The following is a 25,737-nucleotide window of genomic DNA, read 5'->3' as shown; positions in this document are numbered from 1 at the left end:
CGAGGTCCAAGCTAACTGCCTGACGTCTGCGATCTGTTTCTTTCGACCACTACTTACCGTTGTCGCCACGTATCGGAAAACGGTGGAAGCGAAGTTTTACACCTTATACAACTAGAGCCAATTGCAATTCTGGCATCAGAAACAGTGGCCAAGGCATTTGTAAACCACTTAGTGCTACCCTTTGGTAGTAGTCCTGGTGCTCTATTAATTGATTAGAGAGCAAGTTTTCTGTCCTAATTGTTTGTACAAGTATGTAGACTACTCAGAATCAAAAAGTGGAAGACTTGCCCTCTCCACTCTATGCTAATGGTCAATGGTCATGTTGAATGAGTCCACAAAGCTATCACTCGAATGTTATCCTACTATGTGAACAGAAGACACACTGATTGGGGTAGGTACAGTCCTTATGTCTAACCCGCTTACAATAGCGGACTTTATGGGTCAAAGGTGCCCTGTTGACCCCTGATGATGATGTACACGGCTGCCCCACGAGCTCCCCCTTTGATATAGACAAACTGCTGCAAAGTGTATATTCAGTATGGTGTCAAGTACAAAGTAATAACATTAAAGCCTCAGCTGAGCAGCAGAAATAAAGGAGCAATATTGCCCCCCTTATCAGCCAAGTGGTGGCCCAACCCCACAAATAACCATTTCGCAGCTATGGGCATACAAGTATGCCCAACAGATAAGAGTGCCCAGATGACTACAGGTATACATGTATGCCCAGAAGATAGAACAGCCAGACAGCTAAGAGCATTCATTAATACTCGGCAGCAGGAAGGCCTGACTATTGGGTGCGGGAATAGGTAGACATGCACAATAGAACAGTGTCACACTGTTCACATTTCAACATTCCTGCCAATGCAATCATTAACTGCTGTCACAAAGCACTACAGCTTTCCCTGCTCCTGGTTCCCTTCTGCTTACAAGTCAACCAAACACATACAATTTGATTTACTAGTGTACACAAGGCAAATGACACAAACATTTATAATATGCAGCGCATGAATTATCCTAATGAACTGACATATCAGATGCTACAAAAGGAGAACACCGCAGCAGATACTTGCAGTTTCTTAGAAACACTCAAGGATGTGCGGAACAGAAACTGGCCCCCCTTAAACTGGGGGGCTATCAAGTACGGGGTCCCACAGGGTTCGGTCTTGATATACATTAATGACTTACCATTCCACATTGATGAAGATGCAAAGTTAGTTCTTTTTGCTGATGATAGAAGTATAGTAATAACATCCAAAAACCAAGAACTAAGTGATGTAATTGTAATTGATGTTTTTCACAAAATTAAGTGGTTCTCAGCAAACGGACTCTCTTTAAATTTTGATAAAACACAGTATATACAGTTCCGTACAGTAAATGGCACAACTCCAGTAATAAATATAGACTTTGAACAGAAGTCTGTAGCTAAGATAGAATTTTCAAAATTTTTAGGTGTGTCCATTGATGAGAGGTTAAACTGGAAGCAACACATTGATGGTCTGCTGAAACGTCTGAGTTCAGCTACGTATGCTATTAGGGTTATTGCAAACTTTGGTGATAAGAATCTCAGTACATTAGCTTACTAAGCCTACTTTCATCCACTGCTATCGTATGGCATCATATTCTGGGGTAATTCATCGTTGAATAGAAAATTATTCATTGCTCAAAAACATGTAATCAGAATAATTGCTGGAGCCCGCCCACAGTCATCCTGCAGACATCTATTTAAGGATCTAGGGATCCTCACAGTAACCTCACGGTATATATATTCACTTACGAAATTTGTTGTTAATAATCCAACCCAGTTCAAAAGTAATAGCAGTGTACATATCTATAACACCAGGAGAAAGGATGATCTTCACTATGCAGAGTTAAATCTGACTTTGGCACAGAAAGGGGTAAATTATGCTGCCACAAAAGTCTTTGGTCACCTACCAAACAGCATCAAAAGGCTGACCGATAGCCAACTAACATTTAAAAATAAATTAAAAGAATTTCTAGATGACAACTCCTTCTACTCATTGGCTGAATTAAGTATTAATCTAATCTAATCTATGACTAGGTCACTGTAATTTGATCTCCTAATCTACAAATTACACGTGCTACAAAAACACAATGTCAAAGGGCATTAATTACCCTACACAATTGATGTATCAGATGTTTCAAAAGACTAACAGTGTAGCAAAATACCTGCAGTTTCTCAGCAACACTCTCTGCCAAGCAAAACAGAAGATGATCCGAGTTTTCCGCATCTTCACTAGAAACTGATCACTTTAAAACTTTATATCTTGAAATGTATTGGTCCAATATCAATGACTTTTTTATAGCTCCTATCACTGTGCCCTGAAATGAGAGTCATCCTACCCGAGATCCTTCTAACCCCCCTAAAGTGGTGTTCCATCACTCATCCAACCTCCGTAACATCCTAGTCCATCCCTACGCCATTCCCAATCCCAACCCCTTGCCACAAGGATCATATTCCAGTGGAAGACCCAGGTGAAAGACCTGCCCAATTCACCCATTCGATACGTCCTGTTACAGGTTTATCCTACCCCATCAGGGACCAGACTACATGTGAAGGCTACCATGTCATGCACCACCTCTGCTGCAATCACTGCACGGCTTATTATATTAGTATGACTACTAACCAGCTGTCCACCAAGATGAATGGCCACCACCAAACTGTGGCAAAGAGCAAAGTAGACTACCCTGTGGCACAAGATGCAGTTGAACATAACATGCTTCATTTCAATGGCTGCTTCACTACCCGAGCCATCTGGATCCTCCTCTTCACCACCAGCTTTTCTGAATTGTGCAGATGGGAGTTATCCTTCCAACACATTCTCCACTCACATAATTATCAGGGCTTCAACCTACAGTAATATACTGTCCCCACAGTCTCCACCTAGGTCTCCACCCCCTCTGTCCTATTTCCTCCTCCTCATTCTCATCTCTGACACTCTGTCTGCCACCCTCTACCAACACACCTGCCCATCTTTCCCCGCTCCTATCTGTTTTCCTCACCTCCCTCCCAACTTCCTGATGCTATGCCTTTTGACAGTCTAGTCCATGCACACTCCACCATACACCACTCCTCTCTCCCCCCACCCATACACTGCTATCCATTCCCTTCCCTGCCCCCTCCAGATTGCTGCTTTCATTCCACATGACAGTTGCATCCTGGTCTGAGTGGCCAGAGTTGGCAGTCATTTTGTGTGTGTGTGTGTGTGTGTGTGTGTGTTTTTTTTTTTTCTTTCTTTTCTGAGGAAGGCTATAGCTGAAAGCTTATGTATATGTGTCTTTATTGTATCTGTCTGCAACTTAACATTTCATCTATAAGGTGAGCAGCAATCTACGTTTTTCTATATAAATGTTTATATTGAGCTGCCACAGCTGTGACCTCTTGGATCAGCTTTCTGTCCTCTTCTCAAAAACTGGGTTCCATGACTCCATCAAATGTCTTGTCCTGCTATGCTGCACTGCGCCACTTGTGGCACATGAACTGCTTACAATCAAGCATAGTTTTTTTTTTTTTCCAGCCTTTACACAAGTGAAAGTAGGTATTGTATACACAGAGGAAGTGAGAGCACGGGCTACCTCCTTCCTGAGAGACTACTGGCAGTTTCAAAGCATTTCACTTCCTTGCCCTGACTTTAGTGTTCAAGTATAAGGCTACGACATTATGATATGTTAATGATTCCCATTGAAGTGCAATTTCCATGAGCAGGGTATTCCTTGTGTGAAGCGTTACTGATAATACTGGAGTCAGCTCAATGATAATATTATATACGCAACGAACACTCAGAAACTTTGCTGTGGTGCTTCCTGTTCAATCCTTAGAAGGGCAATAATTCAAACCCATGTATATATACCGCCAGTCTAGAACTGATTATACCTTACTAAGGATACCGTTGTGTTGCTGTTATTTGTGAATTCTCCTTGAACTGCAATTGCAATCCTAAATGTTATGTCACCTACCTAGCTGTTCTTATGTCCTTACTTTTTGTACTAAACCTCTAAACTGTTTCAACAATCCTTAGCTTTACGACACATTGACCTCACACCTGAACACATCTACACACGAAACAAGTCCAATGATAGCTTCTCCCCTGTAATTAACCTTTCAACTAGATACTAAGTGTGATTACCCACATTTAACTGCTAGACTGTCTCACGATGAAACTTTAAGTACTACAAAAGGTACGAGGCTGTGGATAACAGCTGGTGCTACTTTTACATAATATGTGCTTTGACCCAGTACAACCTGTGGATTGCTTGTGGGTCATACCACTGAATTTTATTGATGTTCTCCACAACCAAAATTATTTTCCTGTCTCAATTAATACAAGCAGAAGGCATTGTTACGAACACAAATGTGTCCCGTTCTGCAATGCACTACCCACCATTGCAAAAGAGGTGGGGATATCTCTACTTACCTCCCAGCCCCTCCTATGACAGCTGCCACCCACCACTTGCACCTGCACGTGGAGATATGGTCCATGTGCCTGACAGCTGTAAACTCTCTGCTGCCACCAGCCAAGTACCTTATTTACAGTGCAGTGGATAGTATTGACAATCCTTGCTTTTGGTGGGCTGGAACTGAAAATAACCCATCCTTATGTTCTACCCTTTCCATGCGGTAATTCTACGAGGGCTATCCACAAAGTACATTATGTTTTGGAATTAAAAATAAATAAAGCATTGGAAATTTTTTTTATTATATACAGATGAAAGCCACACTTAAATACTACTTTTCTACATAGTTGCCATTTAAATTAAGGCACTTATCGTAGCGATGGACGAGCTTGGAAATCCCTTCGTCGTAAAAGTCGGCCGCTTGCGCCTTCAACCACGTAATGACTGTCTTTTGGGACTGAAAAGGTGTGATTTTTGTGGATTTCCTGGAAAGTGGCACTACAATAAACTCTCAAAGGTATTGCCAAACTCTGCACAACCTCAGAAGAGCAACACAAAACAAGCGCAGGGGAAAGTTGGGCTCAAAGATCTTGCTGATTCACAACAATGCCCGGGCCCACATGGCAAATGCCACTCATGAAGTTCTTGAATCTTTTAAGTACGAGTTGTTTCCTCATCCGCCGTACAGTCCCGACCTGGCACCGAGCGACTTCCACTTGTTCCCAGCAATGAAGAAGTGGTTGGCTATGCAGCGTTTTGATGACGACGCACAGTTTCAAGAAGAGGTAACCACGTGGTTGAAGGCGCAGGCGGCCAAATTTTACGACGAAGGAATTTCCAAGCTCGTCCATCGCTACGATAAGTGCCTTAATTTAAATGGCAACTATGTAGAAAAGTAGTATTTAGGTGTGGCTTTCATCTGTATATAATAAAAAAAATTCCAATACTTTATTTATTTTTAATTCCAAAACGTAATGTACTTTGTGGATAGCCCTTGTAGTTTGTAGCAGGTCATTCATGTGGAGATAACAATAGATGAAGTGGAGCTGCCCTATCTAACAAACAATTTTATTATTCCGTCCAAGGAGCTTGGTGAGGCCATCTTGATCTCTACATACGTACATTACCACCCAAACCAAAAACATTGCCTGCTATAAAGATCAGAAGACAAGTCTTGGCTGCCCCTTAACACTAGAACGGCAGAATTTCTGACATTCCTAAAACAGTGGAATGGGATCATTTTGACCCCACATAAAATGTTTTCGTATCTGACTTAAACAAGTACTTTATTTAGTGTTTGTTAATCCATACTTTATTTCTAGTAATCACAACAATTATTTACAATAATAAATAATAATTACAAATTTTTCTGAACAACAATGTATCTCACAAATTTATTGTTGCTACTGCTAACAAGTTTCTTAATTATAGATTTTATTTTATCAACTATTCATACAACCTTCTAGAGACATTTAGCATATTTGGTCCATTTTACTCTCTCATGTTTTACAGACAGCTCTGTATTACTTTCCACTCAAGGCTTTCTGCACAAGGCTTTGTGGCACTTTGCACAGTTTTCGATGGTCTTGTTGCCTCTGCAGAAGCTGATTTGGCATTTCCTCCGCTTTCTAGGTGATTTGAGTCCCATATCCTCTTCCTTTGCCTGATGGTCTTGCTCTTTCATTCCCTTGAGTTCATTTTCCAGTTGAAATATGAACTTCTTCCTTTACATTTTCTTGTTTGTTATTATGTTCTAGATGACGAATGCATTTATTGCTGGCATGTCCGGTATGTTGTAGAAGACATGCCTTAGCCATCTCCTATATGCAACCTTCGTAGTATATTTACGGGTCATTTGATCAACCACATCCACCCTGTACTTTGTTGCATTGTAGAACATTACGGTTTCAGGTTTTTTCTTTCCTTCCTTGCTTATTGCTACTTCAGTTTACAGCGTACTAAAAAGAATGACATTATGTATCGGTGTGGTATTGTGCTCGAGTGTATTTCAGCACTCGGCTTCCTTACTTCATCGGGGATTTCACGGCGGATCTTGTTCATTGTACCAACTAATGAAGTTTTCTTTTCTTTGTGTTTTTTTTTTAGCACATTGAAGAGATGTAAAGAAGTTGTCTGTGGTCAGATTTCTTCCTTGATTTAAAAATGGATCCATGAGACGCAGAACAACATACTCTAGTTGTTTCTCTCTATGCATGTCCTCTTTGCCAAGGTATGGGAAAGCATTAAATATATACTTTGTCGTTACATCAACAGCCAACCAGAATTTGAAACCATATTTGTCTGGTTTGTTGGACATGAACTGAGTCTTGCTTTGCTTGGTAACAGTTGCTTGTCAATGGTTATATTTTCTCCAGGGCGGTAAGTGTGAGTACTGTTTTCAATGAACTTTTCCCCAAATTTCAGATACAAGAGCGAATTTGTTTGCTGCCAGACACTCAGCCCAGGTTGATTTTTCATCAAAACAAAGAAATCTGAGAAGCTCCTGAAATCTGTACCTTGGCATAATGTCTTTGATAAAAGCAGACCCCCAAGAGTGTGACCACAGATCATCCACAAACATACCTTTTTTGCACAATACACCCTGAACATAAATTATGCAATAAAAAGTGTCCAGACACACCCCAAAAACGTACATTTTTCATATTAGGTGCATTGTGCTACCACCTACTGCCAGGTACTCCATATCAGCAACCCAGTAGATGTTAGACATCATGAGAGAGCAGAATGGGGTGCTCCACGGAACTCATGGACTTCGAACGCAGTCAGGTGACTGGGTGTCACTTGTCATGCGTCTGTACGCAAGATTTCCACACTGCTAAACATCCCTAAGTCCACTGTTTCCAATGTGATAGTGAAGTGGAAACGTGAAGGGACACACACAGCACAAAAGCATACAGGTTGACCTCATCTGTTGACTGACAGACCGCCGACAGGCGTCCCCTTCTCTCCATCATGAATTTCTGTATTTCCGGAAGTGAAATTCTGTATTAATTTTGTCACATGTTGCCACGACATAACCTCTTCCCCATACAGCGGTACTGACTGCAAAAAATTATATTCCTTGGTACAGCTACAGCAACTGTAACCTCCATTTCCAGATATCCCTTGCAAAGGTGCCTTTGTAAACTGCCTCAACAAATTTTACCCGAGTGTCGGCCAAAAGGCAACTACAGTAAACAGCAATCAATGAGCATGTGCCCCTCCCCCCAGATCTTTATACACAGTTATAACATTATTCCTATGACTTTCAACTACGAATGATGAATGTAAAGTGAAGGTGAGTGTATTAGCGATTTTCAATCTAGAGAAGCAATTACTTCAAGAAAATACAATTGTACGAACCAGTATACTCGTCAATGTTTGAATCAAAGTGAACTTTCCTTAATGGATCTGTTAGGTTTTATATGAGTAATTTTGTTCCTAGTGAATAAGGAGTAGTTCCAAATACAAATGGTAAGGGATAGCTCAAGCCTAAATGACCTTTAGCCATAGTGTCACCACTTGCAGTGGCAAGGGGTAGAACTAATTTAAATCCCCATAACTTATGGTTATAGTCAAAATAAAACATTATTAAACCTCTCTTTTACTATGTGAACATTTCTCCTGGGCTCCCACTAATAAGTACTGGACAGAGTGTTGCAGTTAGAGAGACCTCCCATGGGGTTATACCATCAGGACATACACCACCAGTCACCAAACCACTGTTGCATAACTAAACCCTGCAGCCATATGTAGTGGTGGGCCCTGCACCACTTGCCACCAATGCATTGCAAATTTCATCCCACGTGCAATATTCAGCCCACTGTTGCAAACCACTGCACCTCCTCCCAGTCAACCAGTTCATTCATTGTGTATTTTGAGCCAGGAAAATTTTTGTCCGCAACGCTACCTTTAAATGATTCAAATATGTGTGATACATAAACACAGTGAAACATTGAAACATAAAAAATCTGTACATCTACCCCTGAAACTCAATCGGATATTACACTCCCTCTGCCCCCAGCTTGTAGGGTCTACCTTCTACAAAATGGATTTCCAAACTGCAAATATGTTGCAATATCAGCTGTAGGTTGTAATGTAATATACAAACACTATAGAAACATAAACACAACGCAAACCATTGGTAATCTATCTTATTTTTATTGGTAGTGGTTGTCTTAACTATCACTTATATTTAAAACTATTGTTCAGACCCAAGATTTTCCATTATCGTATCAAACAAATACTAAGTTCTGTTCACTTCAAGAGATTTAGTATAACTCCTGTTCTAGAAAAGTTTTACTATTAAAATTCAGTTTCCATAAGTGATCACAGTAGTTAAAGCATTTACCTTCAGATCAAGAATTTCTTCAGGGGTGTTATCAACCCATGGATGGAGTATATCATTTGATTTTCGATGCCACATCATAGCAGGGAAAGTACGGATCCACTGCAGCACAAAAAGAAAAATCATATACACAAGGTGTTTCTGCACAGCACACAGCAGTTAAGCACACGCACACACGTACACGCAGAGAGAGAGAGAGAGAGAGAGAGAGAGAGAGAGAGAGAGAGAGAGAGAGCACACTTGGATGATGGGAAAAATCACATAGCAATGCATGGTCAGAAACACTTTCCTGGTGTGGAACTGACCACACAAAACACAAGAAAGGAAGGACATTGACAGGGTGAGAAAACTTATTTATTATGCTTAGTACAGTAGAGACCAAGCAATAAGAACCAAAACAAACTGTGGTTGCCATCGAAGAAGGTATTCAAAGTTACAAGTACAGATCTTTATGTAGGCCTCACATCACCAGTGGGTGGAAGATCTGATGTTCTAGAAAATACCGGGCATGTCCCAGACTCACCTAGCAGCTGCCACGGTGTGAGCAACAAGTTCCTTGGCACTGTTAATAGGGGTTTTGTACACCAGGGTCTTGACATATCCCCAGACAAATTAGTCAAGTCCAAGTGAGGTCTGGCAATCTCACTGGCCAATGCACCAGACCACCCTGCCCAATCCAATGTTGGCAGTAAATTGCGTTCAGATGGGGACTCACATCATGCCTGTAATGTGAGGGGCCCCCATAATGCTGAAACCATTTAGTATATGGCATCTCAGTGGGAACATGTGCATCGTAAAATAGCTGTGGCAATACAGTGTGTTTATAAATTATAAATTAAAGAATGGAAAATCTAAGATGATATAATGACACTTGCAATGAGCATAAGCCAACTGCACGAGTCTAAGGAGTCTTTAATGAAAGAAATTCTCTCCCTATTTTTAATCAAATATCAAATCATCCATTTCAGAACTTCACAGGTTAACAGGTTGAGTTTCAAAGTGATTCCAAGAGTGTGGTTTTTTTTTTGAGGGGGGGGGGGGCTGTGAAACAATTGCTTAAAATAAGTTGCTACTGTTTATGTTAGAAATTTACTCCTTACTATTGACTTCCAGATTAACTACTTCACATAAGGTAGAAATGCACTAATAGTGTTGGCAATTTTCACATTATATGCTGCTGTTGGCAACTGTTTATGTGGTGAATGATAGGAAGTAAACACAATGAATTATGAGATGAACAATTAGACAAGACGGATGAACCAATGAGAAAGTAGTGTTGAACAAAGATCATCATCATCATAATGGGCAGAGTATGAAATAACATGGCAGCATAATGGAATATACTTTGCAGAAGGTTGTCATATAAAATAGAATATTCCATAAAATTTGAACTGCACTCTTAGTTCATGCATAACCACAATCTTGGAAGTTTGGACATTTCAAAAGAACCTCCACAATATTTTCTGAAACCTCATTGGGCTATGCTACAGTCCATTTCCACAGCCACTTTTCCTCCGGTCACATTTGCCGGCATTGCCAACCCAGAACCAAGCAATAACATTGGAATATGAAATAATATCCCGAGGAACACGCAATACATGTGAAAACCAGTTATCAACTCTATAACCATAATAGCCACATCAAAAATCGACAGTCTCATGCAACACATGTCAAAAACAAAAGTAATCATGGCTTGGTGAGTAGATTTTTTATATCCAATTATATTATATGATAGTTTCAAAAGTAATCAGTTCATATCTTCTATCTAAATAAGTCATTAGATTCAGAGATTCCTGGTCTACTCCATAGTATCACCTGGTTCGCTATGACCAACGGAAACAAATTACCAACAGTAGCATGCAATGCAAGAGCTGCTGACACTGTAAGTGGACTTTAACCTCACAGAACACCCGCTGATTTTGACTTACCTTTAACAGTGCTTCCAAGCTGTGATGGTAAATAATGATCCTCTTCTTCAGCAGCAGGCCAGTATATATTAATATTGATTCTAAACCAAATGTCTGTATCAGCTCTGCAATTGAGAGAGGTAATTACAATTTAGTGAGCACACTGTGAAAATTATTTTACTCTCATTGCAGGTCACTAAGTGTACATACAGAATGTACCAGAACCCCACTGACAAACTTTCAGAGCTTATTCAGGGTCATCTACTAAGTGTTTTGGTATAAGGAACAAATGGTGACTGGTGGTCTCTTACATAGTTATTACATTTTGTTTGGCTTCTTGCTCCAGTTAGCTTTGAACCTGTATTGCACTGAAAACAGCGCATAACATTGCAAATGCCGACGGTATGCACTATGTGTCAAGTTTACATTCACTCACTGTACCTGATGTAGTGCTTCTATTTGACCACAAGTTTGCATCCATTACTGCTCAGTTCTGTTGGGGATTTTGTCTTCTGGTGGTGTTAGTTGTGCATTAACAGTTATACAGAGCAATATTATGGACAGGCTTACTGATGAAGAGTTGTCCGAAATGCAGCTCTTGCATGGGTTCACTGTAAACAATGGAAAAGCAGCACACCAACAATACACTGAACTATCCCTGCATTGACAGCAACCACATCACACTACTTTTGCATATGTATGTAGGTGCCTATGAGAAACTGGAACTTTCCACTTTAGAATGTAAGTTGCTGGCTATGTGAGGTAAGCTAGAACACAACACCTAACATAGAAGAGAATGTGTTACACGCAACTGGTGTGACTCCTGCCTCTAGTAGCCAGCATGTTGCACGAGCTCTGAATAAAAGCCGATAAACTGTATTGAAAGTCTGCATCTGTATCATCCACATATACATCATACAGTCTAACAGTGTGTGGCAGACGGTATTTCTAGTACCACAAACTGATCCCCCCTTCCTTGTTCCACTCACAAATGGCATGTGGGAAGAATGACTGTTAGCAAGACTCTGTATTAGCTCTAATTTATTGAATTTTCTTGTCATGGCCATTTCACGAGATATGTGTGGGAGGAAGTAATATGTTGTCTGACCCTTCTTTTTTTTTTTGTGGTTTTAGGGCACACAACTACAGTGGTCATTAGCGCCCGGACTAAATTATGAATGCACTGCAAGGCACAATGTTAAAACAGAAACTAAAAAGGATAACACTATAAATGGCACATTAACAGGCAAGGGATTAAAAGAAAACAGCATAATCAAATGTCCTTGGACAGGTTTGTCAAGTGGATAAAACGAAGAACGTGAGCAGGCTGATCATCCGCTAAAATTTCATCCAGAGTACATGGCAGGCCAAGATCAATACGCAGTGTATTAAAATTTGGACAGGACGTTAAAATGTGGCGTACCGTCAGCAATTGCCCACATGGATAGAATGGCACCGGCGCAGCCGTCAGCAGATGGGGCGGTGGCTGAACCGGCAGTGTCCATTCCGTAACCGGGCCGAAGCGACCTCCTCCCACCGAGAAGGGCGTGAAGAGGTCGTCCAAGCCATGGGGAGAGGTTTCAAGGCCCGAAGCTTGTTTTCAGTAAGTGTAGACCAATCGGCATGCCACAGCGATAAAATGCGCTGACAAATGACCCTGCTAAAATCAGATGAAGGCACAAAACAAGAAGGTGTCCGAGGCTGGAGGACCGCAGCCTTGGCCGCGGCATCTGCAGGGATACCAACATGGCCAGGAACCCACAGAAAGGTAACCAGAGAACTGTCGTCCACCAGCTGCTGAAGAGAGCGTTGGATCCGGTGTACGAAAGAGTCAACTGGATACGGATCACTGAGGCTCTGGATAGTGCTCAGGGAATCAGAGCAGATGACTTAAGCAGAATGTCGGTGGCGGCGGATGTAAAGAACAGCCTGATAGAGGGCCAATAGCTCAGCTGTGAAGACCGAACAATGGCCATGGAGCCAGTATTTGAAACTGTGTGCCCCGACAATAAAAGAACACCCGACACAGTCATTGGTCTTAGAGCCATCTGTATAAATGAAGATCGTATTAATGAACTGCGAACGAAGTTTGACAAACCGCGAGCGGTATACCGAAGCTGGGGTAACCTCCTTTGGTAGCGAGCTGAGGTCAAGGTGAACACGAACCTCAGCCTGGAGCCAAGGTGGCGTTTGGCTCTCGCCCACTCTAAAGGTTACAGGGAGCGGAAAATCAAGTTGCTGAAGGAGGCGACGAAAGTGAACTCCAGGGGGTAGCAGGGCAGATACATACAACCCGTATTGACGGTCGAGAGAGAGTCGTCACAAAAGGAATGATAAGACGGGTGGTCGGGCATTGATAATAGCCGACAGGCATACCGACAAAGCAGTATATTGCACCGGTAGGTTAGTGGCAATTCATCGGCTTGATGAAGACTCTCGTGAAGACTCTCGACAGGACTAGTATAGAATGCTCCGATCTGACCCTTCCCAAAATGCGTTCTCTAGACATTTCAATAGTAAATCTCTCCGTGATGCATAACACCTCTCTTGTAATGTCTGCTACTGGAGTTTGCTGACCATCTCTGTAATGTTCTCGCAATGAGTAAACAATCGTGTGATTAAACGTGCCACTTTTTATTGCATCTTTTCTCTTCTCTGTCTGTCTCCCCCCCCCCCCCACCCACACCCCCTCCCCGTCTCCCCCATATTAGTCCTACTCAGTACGGATCCCAGACGGATGGAAAGTACTCAAGAATTGATTGAACAAGACCTCATAAGCCACTTCCTTCAAGAATGAGTTATATTTCCTTAAGATTCTTCCTATGAATATCAGCTTCACACCTGCTTTTCCTACTATTTGTTTTATGTGGTCATTCGACTTCAGGTCATTCTGGATAGTTACTCCATGAGGTTTTAGGGCAGATGCTGTTTCCAACAATTTGTCTGCAATAGCATTGTTGTGCAGTAGTGGATTTCTTTTCCTACATATGTGTGTATATATGTTATATTTATTTACGTTCAGGGTCAACTGCCAAGACTGCACCATTCATTAATCCTTTGTAGGTCATTTTGCAAACTGATATTGTCTTCTGGTGTTTCTACTTTCTTATAGACTACTGCATCATCTGTGAGCAGTCTTAAGGAATTCCAACATTTCTACTAGATCATTTAAATACATTACAAACAGTAATGGTTCTATCACACCTCCTCAGTATACTCCTGAAATTACCTTTACATCTGCCTATTCCATTCCAGTAAGAGTGACATATTGAGTTCTATTTGCAAGGAAATCATGAAACAAGTCACGACTCTGGTCCAATACTAAATGATTGTGTGGGATGGTATCAAGTGCCTTCCTGAAGTCTAGGAACACGGCATCAACCTCAGCACCATTGTCTACAGTGCTACAAATATCACGAAGGAACAAAGCAAGCTGACTTTAGTAAGATCTCTGTTTGCAGAATCCATGCTCATTTTTATAGAAGAGATCTTAGTTTTCAAAAAAAAAAAAAAAGTCTTAATTCTTGAGCATAAGATTTGTTCCATAACTCTACAACATATAGATTTCGATGATAAAGGTGTATAATTGTGTCCATCCGTCCTACAACCCCTCTTTGAGATGTAAATGACCTGTACTTTTTTTTCCAGTTGCTACGTACATATCCAGTGATCTACAATAAACTGCTGCTGTAAGGAGAGCAAGTTATTTTGCGTAATCTTTGTAGAAACTTATAGTTATCATGTGTGGACCTAATGCCTTTCCACTACTGATTGTAGTTGCTTTTCCACTGTGAAAACAGTTCTCAGTATCTACCATTTTGACTTTCGTATGATGATTATAAGGCAGGACAATATCATGATGATCTGCAGTGGAAGACTGAATTCAGCAGTTCGGCCTTCTCCTGTAATCTTCCATTTCTGTACCAGTTTCGTCACTGAGTGAATGAACAGAGGATTTCGAACCACTTACAGATTTTATGTAAGACCGAAACCTCTTAGGGTTTTTAATTGTATCAGTTGAAAATTGTACTTTCAAAGTCATTGATTACTTCTCTCACTGCTCTCCTCCTGCTCATTTTCACTTCACCCAGCTTTTGTTCATCAGCTAGGTTTTGACTTCTCTTGAATCTGTGATCAAGTCCTCTTTCTTCATACAGCAGTTTTCTAACATGTCTATTAAACCATGGTGGGCCTTCCCCAAACCCTAAGACCTTGCTCGGACCCAAACCCTAAGATCTTGCTTGAACCATACCTGTCTAAGGCGTACTGAATGATGCTTTTCAATTTTATTACATTTGTGCTCTACATGTCCTCAGTGTTGAATATTTTATGCCGACTACTCAGAATCTCTGAAATTTTTGTCCTGCCACTCCCGCTAAACAAAAACATCACATCTTCCTACCTTTCTTAACATTCCTTGTAAAACGCTTAAAGTTGCTATCACAGATGATCCCTGATTCCTTCCTCTATGTTAACTGACTTGATAAGTTCAGGTCTGTCAGTTGCTAGGAGGTCCAAGACAGTACCTTCACGAGTTGGTTCTCCAAGTATTTGCGTGAAGTAATTTTCGAGAAGGACATTCAAAATAATATCACCCAAAAACCTGTCCCTGGCACCAGTTTTGAAAGCATGACTCTTCCAATCTATACCTGAAGTTGAAGTCACCTGCTATTACAATGGCATGATCAGAAAAGTTATTAATATTCTGCATATTCCCTATGAAGAGCTCTACCACTACAGATCCTGACCCAGGAGGTCTATAAAAGCATCTGATTACCATTTTTGACCAACCTTTGACAGTTAACTTCATCCAGATTAATTCACATTTGGAATCCACGATAGCCTCACTAAATATTATCAAATTCGTTAATGCAATAATTACGCTGTTATCACTGATGACTAACCTATCCTTATGACAAATATTCCAATCTGAACTTAGGATTTCATTGCTATTCACTTCCATTTTAAATTAACTTTCTGTTCCTAATGCTGTCTGGGCATTATAACCTTCAATACACGATACTAACCCACTGACCTGTCCTTTGACACTCCTGCAGTTTACTATCATATTAAACTTTCCTATACCTGATCCGCAAGGACGGGCATTTTCCGAGAACTATGTGGCTGATGTCTCTTCGATTTTGGCAGACAACTCATCGCTGATTCCAAGAAGGGTCCCTCTAACCTAAAAAATGCCCACATGCTTGCCACAAGAAGTCAGCTACCCTAGAAGATACTTCCTGTGTGTAGTGCATGCCTGACCTATTAAGGGAAAGCCTTCTATTTACTGTCCAAGAGCAGAGGTCAAGAAATTTGCATCTGATACCATCACAGAGTCACCTGAGCCTCTGGTTTAGACCTTCCACTTTGCTACAAACCAGAGAAGATCCCATCCTTGCAGCCAGTGAACTTCCCATTTTGGGTGGCGTTTGCAAATTGGTTCTTACTGGAATGCACAGAAAACCCCAATTTCCCTGCTTCCATGTTATTCACAAACGAGGCCATGTTTACAAGAGAGGGTATGTCTCATAGTATGAATAGCCATGTATGGGACGACTAAAATCCACAAGCATTGGTGTTTCAATGCTATCAAAAGATGTTTGCTATGAATGTATGAGCTGGCTAAAGTGTTGTATTGGAACCCCCAGAAATCTTGCTCGCAATGACACACAGATCTGTAACACAGCCCAAGGTCTATGTTAGGTTGAGAGGTGATACCTTCGTTGTGTTAACAGGTTGACCTGTAGCACATCCAAATGTTTATTTTTCACACAGTATTGAAATTAATTTGCCATATTTAATGCAGTTTCTGTTAAAAAAACTAAAATGCATGGAAAATTCAGGAATTGTGTACCAAATAATGGGCAACTCTCGGATGAGTATTTTGATGCCTATTGTGTACATATATCTTATATAAACTAAGAAAAACGCAAAAGGGGGGGGGGGAGTCCATTATATAACTTTTATGATATAGGCCTTTACTGTCAACAATTTTGTGACTGGACCTTAACTACTTCCCGACACAATGAAGAGAGTTATGTACCAAACATTTCTTCAACATGTTCGCCCTCAATTCCTAGGTGCACCGCTCAGAATTCATCAGCTCACGTGATTTCAACATGATAGAGCACCAGCACACTTTGCGCTCAATGTTATGAACCACACTGAAGTACATTTTGGATGACAATGAATTTGTTGTGGTGGTCCTGTGTGAAGGTCGGCTTGGTCACCTGACATGATGCCAATGGACTACTTCTGGGGCATGTTTATGAGAATCTGGTCGATACTATCACAGATCTGGTTGTTAGGATTATTTGCAACCACAGACGTAGTACGCCAAACTCCTGGAATTCTTGAGCACATAATACAGTAAATAGTGTGTCACTGTACACTGCTGTGATCATGGTGAATGACATTTTTAACAATACACTCTCGTAAGGGAACAGTTATGCATTTGTTACCTGCCGTAGAGTAAACTAACAGACTAGATTGTACGCACTGTAATAAAAGTGTATATGCTTCGTATGAGGATTGTTGCAGTGCCCTGTGTTGTACTTTTTGGATATTGCATATCACAGGCTTCTTCACTGTCCTTAACGTTGCTCCACAGAAATCAGGGTGATTGTGGTAACATCCTGAATAATCACGTACATTATTACTGTGTAAAGAGCCAACGGAGACTGTAGAAGTCTTACAATAAAATACTCAGAAGGTAGACCTGAATAACCTCTGAAAGATGGTCAATGGAGCTCTGGTTGACCCTGAATAACAACATAATTACATTTGAAATGAGACTTTTTCGGTCTGCTCACACATGCCCAATAGCTACAACAGCAATTTTCAAAAATAGAAAATAAAACACTAGTTTCCAGTAACACTTCGTCCAGCTTATTCATAGTGAGACATATCTGATAGGGCTAAATGCAGAATGACCAACAGTTAACTATCTGAAATACTGGCACTACGTTTCCTGTGTATACGTATTATCTCTTTCCAACACCAGAATGAAAACAATGCTTCGGGATAACGTAAGTACATTAACCAAGATTTCTACAAGATATAAATATACACTCCTGGAAATGGAAAAAAGAACACATTGACACCGGTGTGTCAGACCCACCATACTTGCTCCGGACACTGCGAGAGGGCTGTACAAGCAATGATCACACGCACGGCACAGCGGACACACCAGGAACCGCGGTGTTGGCCGTCGAATGGCGCTAGCTGCGCAGCATTTGTGCACCGCCGCCGTCAGTGTCAGCAAGTTTGCTGTGGCATACGGAGCTCCATCGCAGTCTTTAACACTGGTAGCATGCCGCGACAGCGTGGACGTGAACCGTATGTGCAGTTGACGGACTTTGAGCGAGGGCGTATAGTGGGCATGCGGGAGGCCGGGTGGACGTACCGCAGAATTGCTCAACACGTAGGGCGTGAGGTCTCCACAGTACATCGATGTTGTCGCCAGTGGTCGGCGGAAGGTGCACGTGCCCGTCGACCTGGGACCGGACCGCAGCGACGCACGGATGCACGCCAAGACCGTAGGATCCTACGCAGTGCCGTAGGGGACCGCACCGCCACTTCCCAGCAAATTAGGGACACTGTTGCTCCTGGGGTATCGGCGAGGACCATTCGCAACCGTCTCCATGAAGCTGGGCTACGGTCCCGCACACCGTTAGGCCGTCTTCCGCTCACGCCCCAACATCGTGCAGCCCGCCTCCAGTGGTGTCACGACAGGCGTGAATGGAGGGACGAATGGAGACGTGTCGTCTTCAGCGATGAGAGTCGCTTCTGCCTTGGTGCCAATGATGGTCGTATGCGTGTTTGGCGCCGTGCAGGTGAGCGCCACAATCAGGACTGCATACGACCGAGGCACACAGGGCCAACACCCAGCATCATGGTGTGGGGAGCGATCTCCTACACTGGCCGTACACCACTGGTGATCGTCGAGGGGACACTGAATAGTGCACGGTACATCCAAACCGTCATCGAACCCATCGTTCTACCATTCCTAGACCGGCAAGGGAACTTGCTGTTCCAACAGGACAATGCACGTCCGCATGTATCCCGTGCCACCCAACGTGCTCTAGAAGGTGTAAGTCAACTACCCTGGCCAGCAAGATCTCCGGATCTGTCCCCCATTGAGCATGTTTGCGACTGGATGAAGCGTCGTCTCACGCGGTCTGCACGTCCAGCACGAACGCTGGTCCAACTGAGGCGCCAGGTGGAAATGGCATGGCAAGCCGTTCCACAGGACTACATCCAGCATCTCTACGATCGTCTCCATGGGAGAATAGCAGCCTGCATTGCTGCGAAAGGTGGATATACACTGTACTAGTGCCGACATTGTGCATGCTCTGTTGCCTGTGTCTATGTGCCTGTGGTTCTGTCAGTGTGATCATGTGATGTATCTGACCCCAGGAATGTGTCAATAAAGTTTCCGCTTCCTGGGACAATGAATTCACGGTGTTCTTATTTCAATTTCCAGGAGTGTATAAGCAGGGCTGGTTCGAAAACCTTTTTCCACACATGTGACATATCAGTTGGTAACCCCCCATCCATTTTTCTCCACAAGCGACATATCATTTGGTGCTTCCCTTCTTTCCTTCCTTCCTCATTAGTTGCCATCTCTTGGGCTATTAGTACGGTTGTCAAAAATAAATTCAAATTTTGAAAGTGTGGAAATGGGTTGTCTGTGCGACAAATTACGATACACCTTATATATAAGTTTTGTTCCACAGATGCCTCTGGCACCCCCATTTGCTCGGGCTCAAAGTGCTCACCTGTGTCTCTTGGGCCTTAAATTGGTCCAGTTCACAAGAGTTTCCACTAATAAATGCATCTCTAATTGCTAAATATGACAGGATTAATTAATAGTGTGGAGCAGTATTTTATGAATGTATAAAGAAAGTGCCTTGGGGAACTCTTGATAGAAGTTAAGAATAGTCGCCAAGTTGTTACTACTGTATTTTGTAAGACACAGATCACATCGAGATGATACAATATTAGATATGACACATTGCAATAAAGGTCGTACAATGCAACACTTATGATTGTGACTCATTTTCTCACTGGAAAGATACGATATGACAATGCGACTCACCATACCATAAGCAACACGATAGTATGAATCACATTTCTATTTCAGCTACAATTGCAATCATGAGCTCTTCTTCAGAGGACATTATTGTTACTTATTATTCAGATCTCAAAACTGTAAAAATAAAGGACATACTGGGTGCACTAGTACAGTGCTATAAATATTAAAACATTGTTCGGCTGTGCTTTCTTGCGGAGTCTCTCAACATGAATAATTCCACAAATTCTACAGAATGGGTCCAGACTTTCCAGCTTTTTGGAACAACTAGTATCAGTTACTCTGAAAGCAAGACACAAATTTTCAATTTGCTATTTCTCCTGCTGAGGGGTATTCACAGCAATAAGCTAAGTTGGCAGAAGTGTGAATGATGTTAAAAATGCCATATGAAAAGTTAAACTTTTGTAAGACAATCTATTATGGTACTTCATTCAATGTGGTGCATATATGACAATGACAACAAATTAGTAAAACTAGATCAGTATTTTTATAAATGTTCAGTTTCACAAAGTAGTATATAATTCAGGTTGAGGAGTATTAAGGAGAAACATTGCCGGATTTGAAGAGAGAGCAGTCAACCTTGACAATGTAGCAGTGAGGAGTAGACAAAGTATGTGAAAAAATAGAAGCCAGGAACTTGGCTGTCTGTTCTCTCTTACAACTGTCACAAGGTTACCTGAGCTCAGGAAGAAAATAAATAAATAAATAAATGGGGACCATCATCAGCTGATGACTCCTGGTGCATTTTCGTAAGTGTTTGATTTACAGTTTCGTTAGGTTAGTTAATTTTGTACGTAGCATCCTATTACCTAAAACTCACCAAACAAACTAGCCTGCAACTGCATTTTCACTGCAGACTTTTCAAAATATGACCAGTGGTTTACTACTTTGTGAAGGCTCGTGATAACTATGTATAATAACCATAAGAAATCAGTTAATTATCAAGCTGTGATATCAGATTATGAGAAAGATTGCATAATGGAGAACATGCATAAATCCCAGAACAATGATTACTAATTTTTTACTCAAAAAGGAAAAGTTTTCATGAGAAATTAACTACAGAGACAGAAGTACCTCTGCTTCACTACACAAAACAATTTTTTTTTTTAAGCACACTGAATGAGATGAAATTTTTCTTGTGTACTGTACGACGACTTGGTGTGGAGGAACCAGCATTGCATATTGCACAGGGTGACACGATAGAGGTACGTGGCTATATCATATCGCTGTCATCCTGATGTGCACCAGTTAAGTCACTTAAGTGTATCCCTAGGCACTCTGCCAACATGGGTTGCTTCTGTGTTGTATCATAAGTCGCATTACGTAATGAATCACATACTGTATCACCTCAGTGTGAACCAGAGCTCAGGAAATGTTGGAAGCACGTCGTGCAAGATGGAATGGGAACAGAAGGTGTCTCATCAGCTGGTTTTAAGTACCCAGTATGAGAATATCAGATATAATGTTTCTTATGATAAATTTAGCTAATCTCATGTATCCCAACCATAATGCATCTGGAAACAAAATGGTCAGCAATATGTGACAGCTGCTGCAGAACTGTAAAACACAATAGCATTGGTGGTAAAAATTTAAGTAAATCTCTCATGTTCAAGCCTCACAAATAACTCAAGATGCAAGTGTGTTTTGTAGTTCTTTGCTAGCTGTGCAATTTAAACTTTGCTCCCACAACTTCAAGTAACCACTATCTCAGGTTGTGTAATATACTGAAAGAAATGGTGCACAATAAGAAACAAACTACTAGCAACACTGAAAGCTTTGACATTCAGTACCGAAAACAAGTAGTCAGTTGTTTTGTTTCCAACACGCCTTAACTGATGCACTGTCAATCTAAAAGAAGAAAATAATTATGTTTAACACTGTCTTTCTTTATACATAACTTTAGTCATACTGTGACCTTCTGACATTCTACTTATAATCCACAGTACTACTCTACACCCTATCTCAAGCTATGAAGCAAATGTCATCTGCATGTATAACTCCGAACCAACTGAACCTACCAACCAGATGAACAGGGTACTTATAATTAAAGTGTAGCTACTTATGGAGGTCCAGTTGGGGCTTTATTTATTGTAAGGCAGCAAAACTTGGTAGATATGTTAATGCATTTTATACAGAACCTACACTGGAAAAAAATTTGTTTCAATGTTTGCCACCAGATGCAAATCTGGTGCTGTACACTGTATAAAGGTATGATATCCACATTGTCATTTGACAAGCCATAACATGAGTGAACGGTATGACTTTTGAGAAGAGAGACCGTGTGGTGTGAAACTGTTTTATGTGAATGGCAGCAATTACAATGCTGCAGTGAGAGTATCACCAACTGAAATGTCCAAGGAGACACCAGATGTCATTAAATGATTTAAAGATAATAATGAAATTCAAAAACATGGCTGAGTTTGGTGTGGCATCTGGAACAGGGAGGTGTGCTATCGCGGTGGAAGTTGACTAGGTTGCTATTGCTGTAACTGACCATACAACACGTACCCTGATGTGCTAGTGCTTGTGCAGTGTCATGAGGACTGTTCATCCACTGATCAACAGTACGGAAAGTTTTGTGGTCTATTTAACCTGTACAAAATCCAGAAGCTGCAGCAACTGAAACCCCATGATCTGCAGCAACATTCTAAATTTTCTCTTAGTTTCTGGCACGGATCAAAATTGATGATGTGGCCAGTCAGTATCCTGTCGAGGGATGGGGCACCCTTTACACTACAAGGTGCGGGGAGTACACAGAACTGCCGAATTTGTGGTACTGTTAAATCGCATGTTGCGTATGAAGAGCCATTACACTCACTGTATGTGACTACGTGGTGGGGATTCATGAGAACGGTCTATTCTTCTTTGAAAAGAATACACCCAGGGGGACCTGTCAGGTGTACAGTGACATCTGCATGTCACTGAGACCTATTTGTACAGAATGTGATTCCTGCTTTGTAGAGCAAAACTGTGGAAACCACAGTTTTCATGCAAGATGGGGCACGCAACACTGTGTCCCTTGCCTAATGAAAGATCTACTTAATGCAAACCTTCCGTGAACGTTTTGTCTCCAAAGGTTTCCCAGATGCATGCACTGCAAGATCACCTCATCTGACGCCATGTGATTTCTGGCTCTGGGGATATCTAAAAGAATGCATTTACCCACAGCACATTCAATCACCACCTGGTCTGAAAGCCAATATACACAGGAACATGTTGCTTAGATTCAACTGGAACTCCTGCAAGCAACTGCTGATCACATTGTTTTATGGATGCAGCACTTATTTTACCTTTTCTGTCCACATCCTGTCCCTAATCCATTATGTTTGGAAACATTTATAAGTATATGTCTCTCTTGCATTCAAAGATCCAGATTTGCACGTGGCAGCAAAATGTGGAACTTCCCCCCCCCCCCCCCCCCCCCCCATTGGCAACCTTGGAAGGGCAGACAACCAAAAGGAACTAATCGTGCACACGAAAGCTACCCTAAGGCAACCAAATGAAACTGTCTTCAAGATACAATCATTAACAAGAGGAAGAAGCCAGCTGAGACACTATATATTGGCTGAATCTATTGTGAACTAATTGAAAATCTTTATCACATATGCACCAGTGTGCTCATGACAAGATTTAATGTGTGCGTGTAGTTTCTTTGTTTTCCTTCCCTTATATGGAGATTGCTCTTGTATGTTGTGAAGAACAGATTTGTACAATACTTCTCAAACTGTTACACTGAAGAAGAAAAAAAAAAAAAAAAACCAATGTAGGCCTATATACTTATTGTTTTACTCTTTGACACATATACATACTTACCACATTGCAAAAACTGTCCTTTTAATATCAGTCCTCCCAAACATACATCAATAATTGTTACTTTGCCTGAACCAAAATGATAAGAAGAATGTAACACCACTGATATTTTCTGTACTTCTGGCAATCATATCTGCTGTGACTGTGCAACAGTATTTGGATATTTTTGCAATTATGTTTATCACATTGTTATGTAGGTAATTGTTTACTGTGTCCACTAAATATCGACTACATTTACAGCACTCGTTGTTACATCTTATTTTACAGACAGTGAATGTTTACTGAAATCGACAAGTCTTTGAAGGGAAGGATCATTAGAGCCTAACAGCACACCAACAGCAATATCATTAGAAACTGAGCTACTACTTGCACTGGAGAAGAAAATTTACCTTGTCCTTTTCATAAGAACTAAAATTTGCTTTCCCTGATTTAAAGAAACACTACAAAACACGAATCTTGATGGCTAGGCAGGGTTTCAAATCACAGTCCCCAGTGCAGTACCATAATACTGCAAAACCTTGATCAGTATGAGACACTGAAAATTGTTCTTGTGGCCACATAGAATTCCCTTTAAGACATTTAATAAAAACAAAGTTAGGCCTAACGATAATGGAAACAACGCAGTTCCATTCAACTTAGATACTATTTTTCTTGACATCTAAGACTAAACAGCTACCAACCTTTCAGCATGGTGTGTGGGATGTTTTTCCTAGATTCAAAATCCTTTGCCAGAAAAGTTCCATTTTCTTCCGTGGTGCAGGAACCTCTCGTGATTACAGACAAATATAGCTGTAACATGACAGCTGGATTTCCAGTCTTGCAGTAGGTTTTACTCAGTATTCTACATAATGTCTCGTATTTCTCTGGATTCAAGTCCTTAGCCCATAAGATTAAGGCAAACTGCTTCAGCTACTGGAAATAAAGAAATGCGTACGTTGATCCACGCCTCTCTGCTGAACTACATATAATCATGAAGCATGTTTCTTTCGGATTTTGTACCAGAACTACAAACGTCAATGAAAAAACAGACCCTTGGTAGATTGTCAGATTCGAACACTTCGGTGCAGTTGATATAATACCAGTTCTTCCCGTAACGACCGAATACAAACGGCTGCGGCGATACGTGATCGCCGTCCAGGCCACATTTTCTTATCATCAGCTGTTGCTGATGCGCGTCCGTGAGGGACGGGTATGTCCATGTCCACAATACATCACCGTTACTATCTCGCTCTGCAGGAAGACAAAAAAGCTAAGTAGAATTATTACAGCAACCAATCCCTTTATGATCTATTTCCCTTTTTCCCCGACATCAGCCTGTATATACTTAATCGCAAATAAATAAATACCTATAATGTTGCATGCAAGTAAATCCACGATTCCAGTCATGACAGAATATCTCCGATGACCGATACAGTCTTCAACGACTCTCCTAGCCTCCCACTAATTGAGTGTTTGCTTGCTTCGTATCATGCGGTTTGTGGTTTCGGCCAATCAGTGGTGCAGTATTTGACAGCAAGAAAGGAATAAAAATTACTTTGAATAAATAAAAAATATCTTAGAAATGGAAGTTCCTTTAATGGTGACGTATCTGTCGGCATTAGGCAAAACTTCTACTGTAGAATGATATTACCATCCGCGCTTTTGCAACGGCCAATTCACACTGTCCGTCACGTCACGTCACGTCACGTCACGTCAATTCGCTGTAACCACATGCGAACGAACATATCGGAGAACAATTCGCCAGTGTTCTTTGTTCACTAGTCAGTAGTCACTACTATTCACTTGTACTTAGGAACCAGCGTTTACATTAAATAAGCCAAAGACAACACTGCCGAAGGAGCAATGAATGTGCGGACCATGAACGTACAGAATAAAACTCCTTGGTGCAAACACAAGCGAACTCTGCAGTTTCGTTCATTTGGTGCTAAACTCACATACATAGAAGTCATCCAATAGAATGCTACCGTAGTGTAATAGCACAGTCTGATACTACACTGCAGTAATAGTTGTGAAGAAAAACAGTGATATCCAGACAGAATTGTTGTGTAGGGTAGCTGCTCTGTTGGTGATGCAAAAAGCAAAGCAGCAAGGAAAAGAAAAAGATGGGTGTCTGAATTTTTGCAAAAGCGTCAAATACATGGTAGAAGTGCACTAGCCAATGTATT

General features: G+C 41.3%; 1 protein-coding gene across 1 annotated transcript in view; it reads right to left on the bottom strand.

The window, feature by feature from the left end:
- LOC126252828 (putative DENN domain-containing protein 10 B) overlaps positions 1–25,345 on the bottom strand; it is a 39,248-nt gene extending 13,903 nt beyond the window's left edge. Inside the window, exons 1-5 of the mRNA XM_049953772.1 lie at positions 24,919–25,345; positions 24,603–24,802; positions 24,253–24,481; positions 10,690–10,793; positions 8,765–8,863 (exon numbers count right to left, since the gene is read on the bottom strand). Of these exons, the coding sequence (XP_049809729.1) occupies positions 8,765–8,863; positions 10,690–10,793; positions 24,253–24,481; positions 24,603–24,802; positions 24,919–24,958 (672 nt within the window). The 5' untranslated portion in view covers positions 24,959–25,345. The remainder of the gene's footprint in view (positions 1–8,764; positions 8,864–10,689; positions 10,794–24,252; positions 24,482–24,602; positions 24,803–24,918) is intronic.
- Between the last annotated feature and the right edge of the window lie 392 nt (positions 25,346–25,737).

The sequence above is a fragment of the Schistocerca nitens genome, chromosome 4 (genome assembly GCF_023898315.1).
Source record: "Schistocerca nitens isolate TAMUIC-IGC-003100 chromosome 4, iqSchNite1.1, whole genome shotgun sequence".
NCBI lineage: Eukaryota > Metazoa > Arthropoda > Insecta > Orthoptera > Acrididae > Schistocerca > Schistocerca nitens.
Note: the sequence above shows the minus strand (reverse complement) of the source record. Positions and strands in the feature narration are given on the sequence as shown.